This window comes from Pseudoliparis swirei, chromosome 6, assembly GCF_029220125.1.
Source record: "Pseudoliparis swirei isolate HS2019 ecotype Mariana Trench chromosome 6, NWPU_hadal_v1, whole genome shotgun sequence".
Taxonomy (NCBI): domain Eukaryota; kingdom Metazoa; phylum Chordata; class Actinopteri; order Perciformes; family Liparidae; genus Pseudoliparis; species Pseudoliparis swirei.
The window spans coordinates 29,234,265-29,251,717 of NC_079393.1; the positions used below are offsets into that span (position 1 = coordinate 29,234,265).

General features: G+C 46.6%; 1 protein-coding gene across 1 annotated transcript; it reads right to left on the minus strand.

Moving 5' to 3' along the window:
- Positions 1–459: 459 nt before the first annotated feature.
- Positions 460–14,498, minus strand: LOC130195684 (MTOR-associated protein MEAK7-like). Its single transcript, XM_056417352.1, has 7 exons — positions 14,495–14,498; positions 8,234–8,439; positions 7,344–7,530; positions 5,875–5,993; positions 2,024–2,203; positions 1,525–1,686; positions 460–1,423 (listed from the first exon to the last, which is right to left on the minus strand). The coding sequence occupies exons 1-6, from the start codon at positions 14,496–14,498 to the stop codon at positions 1,558–1,560; spliced, it is 825 nt and encodes a 274-aa protein (XP_056273327.1). The 3' UTR covers positions 460–1,423; positions 1,525–1,557.
- Positions 14,499–17,453: the final 2,955 nt, after the last annotated feature.

The window sequence follows — 17,453 nt, forward strand, 5'->3', positions numbered from 1 at the left end:
GCCTTCAGGGGTCTCCTATTTCTAATTGAGGGGAAACAGATGGACTCTGGAATGTGCACGTCTCGGCGATGTGTATAAGAAGAGACGAGTCGACGAAGAAGGCAGCATTAAGTCTGAGACTTCTCATTTGGAGGGTTCAGATTTTGCTCCACTCAGCTGGGTGTTTCCATGACTTGTTTGATGTGATTATTTGTCTAGTTGAATCACTTGTCCACTTGTTTGTACCTGGCTCACATTCTGATCATTTGTGAACTTGTTACTATTTAATAAAGTGTGATAAGACCACCGTGCTTAAAATACTTTTGATTTCTCACAAGGCATCGGAACATTATTCCACCACAATAATGATACATTGAAACTGTTTCATGTCGTAGATGAAACACACACAGAAGAACAAAAACATGGTTTCCCAGACCGAGCTCCCATTTAATGTCTGGCTCACGATTGGTGGACAAGCAATAGAGCGAGAACAATAATAACTTTATTTATACAGCACCTTTAAAAGCCGTTTACAAAGTGCTGTACAGAGAAGGCAAAACAAATGGAATGGTAAGATACAGAATAAAGAACAACAGACAAACTAAAAGAGGGGAACCCAAGAGCAACATCACTGAACAGCTGTTCCACAAAAATGGGTTTTAAAGAGATTTAAAAGAAGTCCCTGATTCTGCGGGGGGTCGTTCCAAGGTCGAGGGGCTCTGACGGTAAAAGACGGTCGACCAATGGGTCGCCCTTAGTGTCAAGCCTCGTGTTTGGCGCGGCCAGAAGGCCTCCGGAGGATCTGAGGCTGGGGCTCACACGGGGCCAACATGTCAACGAGCCAGCGGGCTTTAAAAGTGATCAGAAGAATCTTAAAATCAATTCTCAGAGGAGCAGGCAGCCGGTGGAGAGGCCGTCTGTTACAGCCAGTCTGGACGAGTTAGACCGAGAACAATAAACAGATGCTGAACACATTGAAATCAGACACAGAGCCATCTAGAGGTAGATGAACACGTGATCACGTGATCGTGGCTAGAAGCTGACCAACAGGCCTGTGTCTCTTGAACCTCATGTCCTGTCAAACTGTTGTGCAATAACATCATCCGTCACAGAGCAGTTGACAGGAATCAAACACCAATGGAGACGCGTCCCTCCTCTGAGGCCTTCAGGCTCATTTTAATATCCACGTCACTATAGACGCAGAGCTTCTACAGGTTGGATGTTTCACCTGAAACCTTCTGTTAGTTTGTTTTCTTTGCTCTTTTTAGTGAGTGTTGTTCTACTGCTTGTAGTTTTCTTTAGAGCTCGGGGTCCTGGTGCAGCCTCTGGTGGCCGACCGGAGTAATGCAACTCAATCCACCTGCCAGACTACGAGTGCAGACAGAACTCATGTAGAACCTGTTGAGGCCACCAGATGTGTTCCTGTTCCTTCTTCTCAAGGCTTCTGTAATCAGAGGAACAGAAGATGTGGCTAGAAGCTCACAAAAGACCAGGAAAGAGAAACCTGCATGTCGTGACAGAAGAACGTCTTAAAGTCCGGCGTACATGTGATCCACGCCCAGCAGGACCAGGTCCATCTCACTGGTCCTGGTCTTCCTGAGGCTCCCTGAGGCCCTGGCTGTGGAGAGTCTTCCCCGCCATCTCCAGCATGGCCTGGAGCTCCGGGTTCGCATCCAGGACGCTCTTCTGGCCCCGCCCCTCCTCGCCCTGAAGCGCCGCGGACAGAAACACACACGTCTTCATTTTAGAAACGAACGGATGGAATGTAAATCAGGTATATATATATATATATATATAAAGTCTATATAAATATATATTTATAAAGATATATAAATATAAATATGTTTATTTATAAATACATATATATAATTATAAATTTAAAATGTATATAAATATATTTATATCTAAATATATATGTATATATACAAATATATATATACACATACTGTATATACATATATATATACATTTACATATCTATAAATATAGATCAGAATATATAAATAAATAAATCCCCTGATGCTACTAAGACCAAGTGCCCCACCTCCTCTGGTTGGGGGGTCTTCCCGACCGCCCAGACCTCCACGGAGTCCAGGGTGAAGTCCTCCTCTCCAGAGAGCTGGGGGCTGCCGTAGGTAGAGCACGTGGGCCGTGCACGGCTGTGACCACGCCCAAAGTCACCGTCCAGCCACAGGCCGAAGTATCCGTGCTGCCCGCCCATGCCCTGGTGGAGACAACCAGGACGGAGGTCAGTTCTCTACAGCTCCATCCTGGAGAGGCTCCTCCTCTGTGGCTCCTGAAGGCCTCTCTCCTTTTTACCCTCAAAGGGGTTTCCCCGTTTTTTGGGGAGTTGTTCCTGATCCGATGTGAGGTCAAAGGTCAAAGGTCAGGGATGTCTACGTGTACGGACTGTAAAGCCCTCTGAGGGGAGGTTGTGATATTGGGCTATATAAAAGTCTTTTTTTTTTGTTCTATCCAAAAGTGGGATCAATATTTCTGGAATTCAGCTCGCAATATTTAGTGGAATCATTCTGATGCCAAAAGAACGTGTGACCTTGAACACAACACCAACAGTAATACTGGACACACGACGTCACCAAAGCGTCATAGTAAAACACGCGGTCGGCCCCTTCAGGGAACAAGATGAAAACACAAATATTGACGTCATACTGAATGTCTTCTGCTGTCCCACCACTAGGGGGCGATCAGCGTCACAGTGCAGCCACGGGCTGAAGCCAGCTGCATGACGTCATCACGTCTCACGCACTAAGATGGAGGTGAGGGCAGGGCCAGCAAGGCCTTCTCTGCTGGCCTAAACATCATCAGAATATATATTTTTTTCTAAATATATTTCCCCACAAATATGTATTCAATTATTTCCCAGAGTAAGAGTTATTCTCTTAATTTCATAGCGTTCCTCTTGGTTGCGCTGCTGCCAGCCCCAGGTTGAGATTTGGAGGGCTGGTCTTTATGTTAGATCTTTTATCCAATCATATTCAGCCATCGTGTGTTGCCAGGGGGCTCAAATCTGCCCGTAGGCCTTCAGAATCAACATTGCGGGCGCTGGTAGCTTCAAGTGAATGGGAATGAACATGTTGTGTCAACCAATCAGCTTTAGAGTTGGCTCCTGAAGGCCTTCTAGAAGGCCCCGGAACCGGCACAGGAGCAGCTAGCAGGCGGAGTGCTGCACGTCTTTTGATTGGATTACCAATATTGAGAGGCGGGGCCTATGGGCAGGTAGATGCAGAACCTCAGAACTAGGAAACTGAATTTGATAAACGAAATAATTTGCGTACTACTAAGCTGTTTGTTCAACCCACAATGGCGGAAGGAGGAGAAGATATCGATTTGGTCGAGGATATAATTATAACGCCATTCTCAAGACGAACTTTAAGACCGACGCCGACGCTACAAAGCCCGTCACAGGCGGGACAGGGGCTCGCTCGCCACTTTCAAAGTTCCAACTACGAGCGCTACCGATGGCTCAGGCTCCGAGAAGCTCTGCTCACCGGACTGATGGGAATGCCTGTTGCAAGTGATGGATTTGGTGTTTGGAGCCACACTGGCTTTGAAACTTGAGTTGTCTAACCGAGGCAGCAACGAGACACCAGAGTATGACTCGGCACCGACAAGCATCGGTGCTTTGAAACCTTCTGGGGACACGGAGCGGATCTACAGATCAACGAACAGGCGGCAACGGAGCTGCACAACGAACAGGTGAAGAACAAGAGGGACATATTGAAAAGACTCATTATTGTGTCATGTGTTTAAACAGGAACTTTCATCTTCATCATCACGGTGAAGCTGCTCTGGTGACAAGGCGCTGTTTAGTGAACACACTGTAAACAAAGCTGGACTTAAAGTTTAAAGTTTGTGGACCAGAAATGGATAGAAGACGAATATTAATATAACTCTGTTGCACTCCACTATGTTCTTGCCTATTAGTTGAACTGTAATGTACTCTTCCCCTGCAATTCTCTGAAGAGAAATGTCAATGTCAAGGTGACGTAACGCCTGGTTCTCCTGCGTCTCTGTCTACCTGCAGAGTGTCTAGAGCCATGGCGTCATAATGATGTCATGAGAGGTGGATTAATACGCATACCTGCAAACTCATGAGGGGTGAAAAAGGTGACAACGGGGGGGGTGCAGGTGACTTTCTTTTTTTTGTCACCACACCACATCCACGTTGTTTGAAGCCTCAAAGCTTTTAGAACCACAACTACAGTCATTTTATTGTTCTGACCACAAATCTAAATAATGATAATAAACAGTTTAAGAACAAAAGGTCCTCCGCTCTGACTCAGCCCTATAATCATAGTAATAACAAATATACATTGTCATTATATATAATATGGTTAAAGTCATTCATGAACCAACTTCCTTTTTTTGTTGTTGCCTGAACAGTCCTCATGGACTTTTCCCTGAATCTGTCTGTTTGTTTGTCACGATACTCATATTATAACTTCTATACATATTACATACCTGCCATAAATATCATGATACCCGATACCAGAATTCAATAGAATACCATAAAAACAATATGGTACCATAAATACGAGACTGGTATATTTATCTATAATAGTAATAAATAAAACATCTGTATGGTTCACTTTTTACCAACTTTTTCAACACTTAACAAATGTCAGTAATATTAGTATTAATACAGCCAGATATGAATGAAACTACATGGTTCCATCATAGCATTGATTATACACTATGAGGCCGTTAGTCTCTGACCAGATGATACACAGTTCATCAGGATGAGCAGCTGGAGAGTTACAGAACTTTACAGACTGAAACATTTCACTTCTGGCATCTTTGTATTCTTTAAGCCGAAGTCGGTCTCTAAGCTCCGCCTCTTCTCTGGCTGTGAGCTGCGCAGCGCAGTGTGCGCAGACAGCTCGACACGGAGCAGCGTGTGCGCTCTGATCGTTCTCTTAATGAAGTATCGATACTAAAAATATGCTAAATCACATCGTGTTTAACGTACGGGTACTTTGTTAGCATCGCTACACCGTGCAGCGTGACAGCAGTAGATGTAGCGGACTAACATTCAAGCTAACCTGAACCCCCAAACGATGTCGACATCTGAACGCTGATTGGCCGAGACACGTCCCATCAAAGATGTTTTATTGCGAAGAGCAACACTTCACACTTTTCTCAGCGTCTCACTGCAATCTCAACGGCAGCGGGCCAGGTGACCCCCCCCTCCCCAAAAAAACTCTTCGGATCTCCACGATTCACGTGGACGACCTATTTTGAGTTCAAAACGGTGAATTTCACCGAAAGGTGACAAGTTTGCAGGTATGAATACGGGTGGGACTGTGTAGGACCTCCCTGAAGGCCCACGGCACGCCACTGGGTGAGGGGGCACGCGCTCTGGGTCTAGGAGCTCCTACAGTCATGAAAGGCACAGCGGGGGTCCATGAAGATTATTGATCCATGAAGATCATTGATCCATGAAGGTTATTGATCCATGAAGGTTATTGATCCATGAAGGTTAATTGATCCATGAAAGTTTATTGATCCATGAAGATTCAATGATCCATGAAGGTCATTGATCCATGAAGGTTCATTGATCCATGAAGATCATTGATCCATGAAGGTCATTGATCCATGAAGATTCATTGATCCATGAAGGTCATTGATCCATGAAGGTTCATTGATCCATGAAGGTTCATTGATCCATGAAGGTTCATTGATCCATGAAGGTCATTGATCCATGAAGATTCATTGATCCATGAAGGTCATTGATCCATGAAGTTTATTGATCCATGAAGGTTCATTGATCCATGAAGGTTCATTGATCCATGAAAGTTTATTGATCCATGAAGTTCATTGATCCATGAAGTTCATTGATCCATGAAGGTTATTGATTCGCTCTCCCAGCCTCACCAGTCCGTTGGGCATCGTCTGCTGGTGCTGGTTCAGGTACATGAAGTGCTCGTTGTATCCTGTTGCTGGATAAACCCTCAGACTGGGAGACACGGAGAACAGGAAGCACCTGGAGTCACCTGCACACACACACACACACACACACTAGAAGCTGACATTAACAGTTATGTATCAGACGTGTTAGATGGACCTGTACTTGTTTATATTTGTTCTAGTCTTCAACCAATCGAATAGCTTTAACACTACATGACTACACTACACTTCATTCACACCCTGATGGGAGGAGCTAAGCTTCACCTGTCCATCAGTAACTAAGCCTTTAGTTATCAAGCTCCTCTTTTATGGAACCAGCTTCCAATTTCAGTCCGGGAGGCAGACACAGTCACCTCGTTTAAGAGTAGACTTAAGACCTTCCTCTTTGACAGAGCTTATAGTTAGGGCTGAATCAGGTTCACCTGGTCCAGCCCCTTGATATGCTGCTATAGGCTTATAGCTGCGGGGGCGTTTAGGATGCACTGAGTACCTACCTCTTTATCTCCTTAAGGATGAATTTTCTCTCTCTCAATCACACGTTACTAACTCTGCTTTCTCCCGGAAGTCCTTTTGACTTTCGTCTCATGGGGTCATCGGACCCTATGAGACGGCATAGGATCGTCTGGGTCGTGGAATTCCTGCTCATGACTACGCCACTGTCCTGTTGAGTCTCCGCCCACTCCATCTGCCTGATGGATCGTGGAGGTCTCCATCGTGGAATATGCCTACTATGAACTATTCATACACTCTGTCATATTCATTGAATGTATTTTAACTCTAAATCTGTCCTTCTGTACACATTACATCTATTGCATCTGTCCATCCTAGGAGAGGGATCCTCCTCTGTTGCTCTCCTCCAGGTTTCTTCCCTTTTTTTCCCCCTGAAGGGTTATTTGGGAGTTTTTCCTGGTCCGATGTGAGGTTTTGGGGCAGGGATGTCTATGTGTACAGATTGTAAAGCACTCCGAGACAAATTTGTAATTTGTGAAATTGGGCTATACAAATAAACTGAATTGAATTGAATTGAATTAACATTCACCCTGATGGGAGGAGCTAAGCTTCACCTGTCCATCAGTAACTAACATTCACCCTGATGGGAGGAGCTAAGATTCACCTGTCCATCAGTAACTAACATTCACCCTGATGGGAGGAGCTAAGCTTCACCTGTCCATCATTAACTAACATTCACCCTGATGGGAGGAGCTAAGATTCACCTGTCCATCAGTAACTAACATTCACACCCTGATGGGAGGAGCTAAGCTTCACCTGTCCATCAGGAACACAGAGGTCCCGTGATGTTGGTAAAGTTGAACCCTCACGTCTCACTTCCTGGTTTGGCTCATTGTGATTTAAACTGGTCATCAGAAACAGCCGAAGCCTCTCGAGTGTGCGTCTCTCTTCATGCACTGGACGCTCAGAGCCGGGCGGTGTCTCACCCTGGAACTGAGGCTTGAGGTCCCAGGCGTGGGAGGCGAAGCCCCCGAACACGTGACCCCTGGTGTCCTTTAGGAGCAGCAGCGTGGGGCCGCACCCCGTCAGGCCGCCCAGCATCCGGGTGAAGCTCTCCCCGTGGAGCTGCGTGGAGAACACCAGCCTCCAGGGGGCGCCGGAGCCGTCCGGCAGCTGAAGGGGCCGACACAGAGTGAGTGTGGAGGTCTGTGTTCACGGGGTCCTCTCCAGGAGCTTCTCACGATGCACACGAGCTGCTGACTCATAAAGCCACATGTTCCTGCTCTGGAGAGAGAACATGTTCATGAGGATGACTTCACGAAGCCCGAGGAGCTCTGAGGGAGCACGTCATCATCAGCAGATCATTTCAACGCGTCCTCACGGACACCAAGACGCTTTGGGAGCGTTTCACTCGCGTCACAATATTCACTCAACAACTCAACATCCACCACGTGTCTGCAGCTCAAGTTCAACTCGCCATGTTCTCCTCAAGCAGCGACTCACACACTCACACGCTGAGCAGCGAGCGGATTGGGTGTTCCACTCTTGTCTTTGGGTGTGTGTGTGTATATATATATATATACATATATATATATATTGTTTTTTTATGTCTATGTCTGACATGTTTTTATTGTTTATGTTAAAACATCTAAACAAATAAAAAGAAGAAAAGCTGAAATCATCCGTGTTGTCTGACTCAGGTGTTAGAGGACTTCACAAACACAACTCCTACTTGACCAGTGTGTGGCTGCCGGGGTCAGAGGTCAAGGGTCAGAGGTCAAGCTCCTGAGAGCAGTCGTCGTTATCGGGGGTCAAAGATCAAAGAGTCCCCTGGTGGGGGGGCGGTGCGTTCATGGACATCTGGTCAGATGGGTACCTGCGCTGTGAGGAACATGAGCGTGGGGATGTCCAGCAGACTCCTCACGTCCCTCCAGGGCGTCTCCTCCCCGCAGGGGGGCAGCAGGGGGGGCCGGCCAATCAGGGACGTCAGGCCCTTGACCACCAGCATCTCCAGGTACAAACACACCGGGGACACCCGGGAGATCCAGGCCTCCACACAGGAAACATCGTAGCTCCCTTCATCTGAGGAGACGAGGAGAGGGAGGGGAGGGAGGGGAGAGGAGAGAGGAGGAGACGGAGGGAAGGAAGAGGAGAGGAGAGGTGAGAGGAGAAAAGAGGAGAGGAGAGAGGAGACATTAGATGCAACAGCAGGAGATGAGAGGAGAATAGACAACAGGAGGAGTGGAGAGGAGGAGACGGAGGGAGGGAATAGGAGAGGAGGAGACGGCGGGAAGGAAGAGGAGAGGAGGAGAGAAGAGGTGAGGAGATATTAGGAGACACCAGGAGGAGAGGAGGCATTAGGAGACACCAGGAGGAAAGGAGACATTAGGAGACACCAGGAGGAGAGGAGGCATTAGGAGACACCAGGAGAGGAGAGGAGAGGAGGCATTAGGAGACACCAGGAGGAGAGGAGGCATTATGAGACACGAGGAGGAGATGAGAGGAGGCATTAGGAGACACCAGGAGGAGAGGAGGCATTAGGAGACACGAGGAGGAGATGAGAGGAGGCATTAGGAGACACCAGGAGGAGAGGAGGCATTAGGAGACACCAGGAGGAGAGGAGGCATTAGGAGACACCAGGAGGAGAGGAGGCATTAGGAGACACCAGGAGGAGAGGAGGCATGAGGAGACACCAGGAGGAGAGGAGGCATTAGGAGACACCAGGAGGAGAGGAGGCATTCGGAGACACCAGGAGGAGAGGAGGCATTAGGAGACACCAGGAGGAGAGGAGGCATTAGGAGACACCAGGAGGAGAGGAGGCATTAGGAGACACCAGGAGGAGAGGAGGCATTAGGAGACACCAGGAGGAGAGGAGGCATTAGGAGACACCAGGAGGAGAGGAGGCATTAGGAGACACCAGGAGGAGAGGAGGCATTAGGAGACACCAGGAGAGGAGGCATTGGAGACACAGGGGGAAAACGCTTGAGCCCCGGAGGAGAGGAGGGTTGGGCCCCCCCCGGGGGGGAAAGGGTGAGGGCCCCGGGGAAGGAAGGAGGGGAAAACCCGGAGGAAAAGGGCCTTGGAGGGAACCAAAAGGAGGCAAGGGGCCCCGGGGGGGGGGGCTGGGGAAGGAAGGGGGCCTTTTGGGACCCCAGGGGGAAAAAGGGGGCCCAAGGGGACCCCGGAACAAAACCAGCCCTTGGGGTCACCCCAGCCACTGCTCCCCTTTTTGGGCCCGGCCCCTTTTGCCCTCCCCGGGGGCCCGGCCTGCAGGGGGGCCCCTTCCGGTGGCCCCCAGGAAAATCCGGGCGGGGGAAGGTGACCAGTTTTCCTTTTTTGGGGCCCCGAAACCCGGAGGGCCCGGTTCCCAGGGGCCCCCGGTCCCTCAGCCAGCTGCCCCGGTGGGCCCCCTCCCTTTCCCCCGGGCCCGGGCCCCTCGAGGGCCCCTTCCGGGCCCAGGAGGGCCGGAAAGATAAACTTTCCCAGAACCAAAAACTGGGGGTTGGGGTTGGAACGGTCTTTTATCAGCCTCTCCCAAAGGGGCCCCGGGGCCTTAAGGGGCCCCGGGGAGTAGCCTTTTTTCCAAAACCCACCAAAGGCCGCTTCCTCCAAAGGCGGGTTAAAACCCTTTTTCCCCCATGCGTCTCCTGTTACCCTTTTTGCACTTTCAAACAAGCAAAAGTTAACACAGCCTTTCCCTTTTTAATTTTACCAAAAGTTGTTGGCCCCCCCCCCCGGAAAGGGGGGAGCGGCATCCCTTTTTTGGGAAAATGGGCTCAAAATGGGAAAAGGAAAACCAAAATGTTTGGAATTTTAAAAAAAGGGGCCCTGAAACGTTTCCGGTTGGCAAAGGTTTTTGGTTAAAAATCCAATTTGCTTGAGGGTTTCAAACCGGGGGACAAAGAACCCCCATTTGGGCCCCCATCGGTAGGCTCTTCATTTTGGGCCCCAAAACCTTTTTCCCAAACCCTGAGCCGTTTCTTTTGGGGCCCCTGTGGGGCCGGCCTTTTGGCGGCGTAGTTTTTTGTATCTTCCCCCGGGCCCTTTTAAACTAAAAACTGGCTTGTTTAACGGTCTTTATCCGGGCCCCTTTTAACGGCCCGGGAGCGGTTTTTGGGAGCGGGCAGCTGGGGAGTTTGGCCGTGTTTGGTTTTGGGTTGGTCTTGGGGGCTGGCTTACGGGCTTTTAGTCGGCTTTACTTCCAAGTCTGGTTTTAAAATCTTTTTTACCGGCTTTGGGGGGTCTTTGATTCTTCCCTTTTTAATGTTCTTGTTTAAACGGCTTGTAACTGGCTTGTGACTGGTTTTACTTCCCAAAGTTGGGCTTTTACGGTCCCCCCAGGGTGGCGGGAGCGGAAATCCGGTTTGGGCTGGTCTTTAAACCCTTTCCCCGGGGGGGCTTGGGGGCGGTCGTAACCCGGGTTTGGGAAACGGCCTTTAAAATCGGGGCTTTTGGGGGGTCTTTGGTTGGCTTTTGGAGTCTGGCTTTTGGGGGTGGTCCGGAGGGTTTGGGAGGGGGGTTTGTGGGCCTTTTTGGGAGCGGTCTTTTATCTTCTTTTTAAAACCGGTTTTTTGTTTGGGCTTTTGGTTTTTTTGGGGGTCTGGTCCTTTTGGGTCTGGTCTTTGAGTCTGGTCTTGGGAGTCTGGTCTTGGGAGTCCGGTCCGGGGACGGAGGGGCTTTTTCTGGTTTTTGGAAAACGGTTCTTGTGAGTCCCCCGGCTGTTCTTGGGCCTTTAGTTTCTTTAAAAAAATTCCCTTTATTTTTGGGCCCTTTGAAACCCCGGCTTTTTAATTTTCTTTAAAAATTTTTTTTATTTTTGGGGTTGGTTTTATCCCTTTCTTTGACTTTTGTATTTTTGTGAAAAAAAAACTTTTTTTAATTTTGGGTTTTTTTTGATTTGGTTTTGTGATTTCTTTAGTTTTCTTTATTTGGGTTTTATTTTTGTGGTTTTTTAATTTTTCCTTTGAAACTTGGCCGTAAAAATCCCCTTTGGGGTTAAGTTGGGTTTTAAAAAAAGGTTTTGAATCTTTCCCCGTAAACTGGTTTAAGTTTCTTTTGAATTTCTTTTTTGGGAGTCCCCTTCCTTTATTTTGGTTTCCCTTTGAGGGCGGCCGGGAGTTTGGGCCTTTTGGGGTCGGTCTTTTTGGGTTTTTGGGAGTTTTTGGGAGTTTTTTGGTCCTTTTGAGGTTTTGGGGGGGGGAGTCTTTTGGGCTTGTAAAAACCCCGGCTTTGGTTTTTGTGAAAAATTTGGGGGTTAAAAAAACTGGTTTTTAATTGGTTTATTTTTTAATTTTTGGGAGTCCAGAAAAAAGGGGGAAAGGAAAAGTTCTTTTTTTTTTGCAAATTAAAAAAAAAAGCGGGTTTATTATTACTCAAAAAAATTCAAAACCTTTTTTTTTTTGTTATTAGGGTTTAACTTAAAAAAATTTAAAATTTTTCATAAAATTTAAAATTTTTAACCAAATTAAAAAATTTTTGAAAAAAAACCCCTTTTTAAAAATTTTTCCTTTTAAATTTTAAATTAATTTTTTTTTTAATTTTGTATATTTTCAAAATTTAAAAATTTTTAAATAATATTTTACTTAATTGTATAAATATTTTAAAAAATAAAACTTAATATTTATTATTTGTTTAAAAAAATTTTTTAAAGATTAAGTAAAAATATTGTAAAATTCTAATTTTTAAATTTTGTTTTCCTCTCTATTTTATATATATATATTTTTTATATATATATTTTTAAATATTAAAAATTTTAATTCAAAAACAATTTTTGGGAAAAGTTTAAAAATTTCCATTTTTTCCGTTAATTTTTTTAAAAAAAGTTTAAATTTTAATTTTCCTTCCCTAAACTGTTTAACGTTTTCTGGAATTAAAAAATTAAAATTTTGTTGCTTTTTTAATTTCCCTTCCGAATTTTTTTTATCCATGTTTAAGCTACGGAGCCCCCCCGAGGCCCCCCGGGCTTTTAAAAATTCCCCGCCCCCGGGTTTTTAGGCTGGCTTTTATATATGGGTTATTTAGTTTTTGGGAAAATTTTTCCTTTCCAGTGAGGTTTTCAGGGGGTTTTATGGAAAAGAAAATTTTAAAAACTTCAAAAATTTGTTTTGTGAAAATTTGGGCCCATTCCAAATTCTGAATTGAAAGAAAATTAAATTATAAGGACCCGGCCTTTAGGTTGTGGTAAAGGGCTTTTTTTTTTTCAAAAAAAAACTGGACAAAAACCAAATAAAATTTAAGGCCCACTTTTTTAAAGGAAATTTTTTTACACAAGAAAACTTTCCCTAAAATTTTACTCATAAAATTTTTTTTCCTAGACCAAGTAAAAAAGTTTAAAAACCCCGCAAAACCCCCTCAAACTTTTTAAAAGGTGGTTTCCAGGTTTTCCGGGGTTTAATTAGACCTTTTTTAAGGGGATTTGTTTTAAACCCCACAGTTTTTTCTGAATTTAAATTTTGGGGTTTTTTTGGTTTTTCAAAGCTGAAACCTTCAGAATTTAAAAGAATAAAAGGCCTTTCAAAATTTAGGGATTTTTTAATAAACCCCAGGGGGAAGCAGAAATTTTTTTTTAAATTGCATTCAAAATAAAAAATTTTTATCCCCAATTTCTAACGAGGGGCAGCCTGGAAAGTTTTCCGGGTCTTTTCCCTTTTCAAATTTCGTTCCCAGTGGCTTCCTTGTCAGTTCGTCTGGTCTTTTGCCATGATCAGGTCGGGTTATGTTATGCTCTTGAAAAGTTTGATCCCTCACTCGTGAGCGCTTTCATTTTGTTCACTGCAGAACCGAAAATAAAGTACTTACAAATACTTTATCTCTGTCTCCCGGGTCGTGCAATTGGGTCCTACTTCCTAAGTGTCTGAGGTCGTAACAGAACGAACTTACCACATTATGGACCCAGCCGACCCAAGAACGCTCACGCCGCTCTGTCGGTACAGGCGTGACGATTTTCATCACGAGGAAAACTGGACAAAGTCAGGCGGGAAATACAAGAGCTGAGAGGCGCCAGGCCGAGTTCAGGAAGAATTATCTACACAGATGCAACAACTGGTTGCCCAAATGAATAATTTTTCACTCATCAACAGACTGCTCCTCGGTGAGCGTCATCCACAGCTGAAATTTGCCTGTCAATACTCCAGCTGACGCACCCAGGTCAGGCTGTTTCCTCCCATTACGGCTGGCTCTTCCGGAGATTTTCCGAGACTCTTCGAATTGCAGAGCCTTTCTGGTACAGTGTGATCTGCATTTTCAACACAACCCAGCAGCCTTTTTATCTGAGCATGGTAAAGTGGCGTTTATTGTGTCTCATTTAACGGGAAGAGCTGCAGCCTGGGCTACTGCAGAATGGTCTAGAGACACCGAACTATGTTACTCATTGGCGATTTCATAGAGACTATGAGGCGTTTTGACCACTCATCGCCTGCTCGGAGGCCAGCAGAAGACTGTTTCAAATACGTCAGCTCAACCGTCAGGTGGTTGATTATGCCATCGAGTTTCGTACAGCAGCATCGGACAGCGGATGGAATGTTCCGGCTCGTGGCGCCTTCATGACAGGACTTTGAACCGATAAAGGACCAGCTGGCTCCACTGGAGACACCCGGGATCTGGAATCCCTCATCGCTGTAGCCATCCGGATCGATAACCGTCTTGGAAAGAGAGGGAAGCGTCGGCATAACGAGATGTTATTCAGCTTCCAGAATTCGCCTCGGAGGGTCGCGCGCCAGCGGAGGATTTCCAGCTCATGTTACGGACCATCAGAGACTACACTTCGAATGACTCCGGTGAACCCATGCAGCTTGGAAGAACCAGGCTTTCTCTGGAGGAGAGGCAGCGCCGTCTACCGGGAGGTTGCTGTTTCTACTGCGACCAGCCGGTCATCAACTCGCCGTGCCGGGAAAGATCGTGCTCACCAGTCAAAAGGAGGGCGCTGGTGAGCAAGTTTCCTGAGACTTCCCTCCTCGACCTGTTACTCAGGTAGACATTTGTATTAACAATCAGACCATTGACCAGGGTGTGTTAATAGACTCAGGCTGGCGAAAGCCTTATAGACTGGGGCCTAGTCAAACAGCTAAAGATAAAAACTGTCCCGCTATCTCATCCTGTTGGTGCCAGTGCCTTAGGCGGCGCTTGTTGTTCTGATTACCCATTGCACTGAGCCCATACGATTACTATAAATAAGGACCATACCGAGCATGCAATTTCATATTTTTGAGTCGAATCAGTACCCGATTATTTTGGGGTTTCCTTGGCTGAAGATCCACAATCCTCACATAGACTGGCCTTCAGGAAAGTTAAGGAATGGGGAGAGGATTGTAAGGGCAGGTGTAAACTTTCGCAACCTGTTAATGCACCAACAGACTCTAGTAGGATCATTATAGATCACCCTGACTATCCTGATCTACAGAAGGTACCTTCCTGTTACCATGATTTAAAGAAGCTTTTAACAAGTCTAAAGCCTTGTCGCTACCTCCTCACCGAGATTTTGACTGTCCCATTGATCTCTTACGAGCCCCCATTCCCAAGGGGAGACTTTACTCGATTTCGAGACCTGAGAGAACAGCAATGGATGAATACATCTCCTCTTCACTCAAATCAGGGATTATCCGTCCTTCATCGTCTCCAGCCGGAGCCGGATTCTATTTTGTGGAAAAGAAAGAGGGGTCTCTGAAACCTTGCCTAGACTACAGTCCACTAAATGACATTACGGTGAAGAACCGCTATCCTCTGCCACTCATGTCATCTGCTTTTGAACTGCTTCAACGGGCCCAAGATATTCACCAAGTTGGATTTAAGAAATGCATATCACTTGGTTAGAATAAAACAAGGGATGAGTGGAAGACTGGATTCAACACTCAGAATGGTCACTATGAGTACTTGGTAATGCCTTTTGGACTGTGCAATGCAGCTGTTTTCAAGCTTTTGTGAATGAGGTTTTTGCGGGAATTCTTGAATATTTCAGTGTTTGTGTATCTGGATGACATACTGATTTTCTCCCCAGACGCTAAATCTCACGTTAACCATGTCCGCCAAGTTTTGCAGAAACTACTAGATAATCAGCTATATGTCAAGGCAGAAGTGCGAGTTCCACACAGAAGAGGTGTCTTTCTTAGGATACATAGTCTCACCTAATCATATCCAAATGGATCCTGCGAAAGTCAGTGCAGTATCCCAGTGGCCCACACCAGACTCCAGGAAAAGGTTCAGCAGTTCCTAGGATTTGCTAACTTCTATAGGAAGTTTATTAGGAATTTCAGTTCTGTTGCTGCTCCTCTGCATGTTCTGACTTCTCCTAAGGTTCCTTCAAGTGGACCCCAGGCGGATCTTGCTTTCAAACTTCTCAGAGATAGATTCACATCAGCTCCCATACTCACCATTCCAGATCCCCAGCGCCAGTTTATGGTCGAGGTGGATGCTTCCAATGAGGGAATTGGAGGAGTACTGTCTCAACGTTCTGCAGAAGACAACAAGATGCATCCATGTGCTTACCTGTCGCGGAAGTTGACAACGGCAGAGCGGAATTATGGCGTGAAACAAGGAATTGTTAGCTGTAAAAGCTGGCCACGAGGAATGGAGACACTGGCTAGAGGTAACAGAGCATACGTTTTTAGTCTGGACAGATCACAAGAATCTAGAATATATAAGAAAGGCTAGCGTCTCAACTCCCGTCAGGCCAGGTGGACACTTTTCTTTAGTAGATTCAACTTCACACTCTCTTTCGTCCGGGTCTCAGAATCAAAACCCGATGCTTTGTCTCGTCTTTACGATCCCGAACCACTTGCGGTGAGCCCAAGACCATCCTTCCACTTAACCGGGTGATCGGGCCTTTTCCTGGCAAGTGGAGTCAGTCGTTAAAGAGGCAAATGTCATGAATCCAGCGCCTGGCGAGTGTCCCAACAATCTGCTGTTTGTTCCTGAGGCTCTTCACTCCAAGGTCATCCACTGGGCTCACTCATCTGTGCTTCCGTGCCATCCGGGAGTAGCAAGAACAATGTTCAGGATTCAACAACGTTTCTGGTGGCCATCCATGAAGAAAAATGTGGCCGAGTATGTAGCGGCTTGTCCGGTGTGTGCGTGTAATAAGACCTCATCTCAAGTTAAGATGGGCTTGCTCCAGCCGCTGCCGATTCCCCATCGTCCTTGGTCACACATTTCGATAGATTTTGTGACAGGATTTCCCTCATCCAGAGGCAAGACTACGGTTCTAACAGTGGTTGATCGATTTTCAAAGATGGCTCACTTCATCCCATTGACCAAGCTTCCCTCTGCCAAAGTCACCGCAGAGGTCATGATGAATCACGTATTCAGGATCCATGGATTCCCTAATGACATTGTTTCCGACAGGGTCCACAATTCATTTCCGCCTTCTGGAAAGAGTTTTGTCGACTCATAGGTGCCACCGTCAGCCTGTCATCAGGATATCACCCTCAGTCAAATGGACAGTCGGAGCGTCTGAACCAGAACTAGAGACTACGCTCGTTGTCTCGTCTCCCAGAACCAGACCACCTGGAGTGACCACCTCACATGGGTCGAGGTTGCCCACAATACCCTTCCTCTGCGGCCACAGGTCTCTCTCCATTCCATTGTATCAATGGTTTCCAGCCTCCACTTTTCCCTAACAACGAGGAAGAGGTGATGGTTCCATCGGCACATGCCATGATCAGACGTTATCGCAGAGTTTGGGCTGGTGCTCGCCAGTCTCTTCTCCAGTTCAGCTCGGATGAAGGCTGTTGCGGACGTTCATCGCAGGGTCGCTCCCTCCTACAGTCCAGGCCAAGGTTTGGCTCTCTACCAAAGACTTACCACTCCATGTCGCCTCAAAGAAACTGGCTCGAGATTTGTGGGTCCGTTTCCAGTGTCCAGAGTCATCAACCCGGCGTGATGCGCTTGCAACTCCCAGGACCTTGAGAGTGCACCCAACGTTTCACGTTAGTAAAATCAAGCGGTGTGTGAGAGCACTTGTTCCCGCCTCAAGCCCTCCACCGCCCAGTTCTTTGAAGGGGTGGCGTTTACAAGGTCCGTAAGCTACTGGAGGTCCGTAATAGGGGAGGGCAAGCAGTCCTGGTAGACTGGAAGGGTTACGGTCCTGAGGCTAGAAGCTGGAT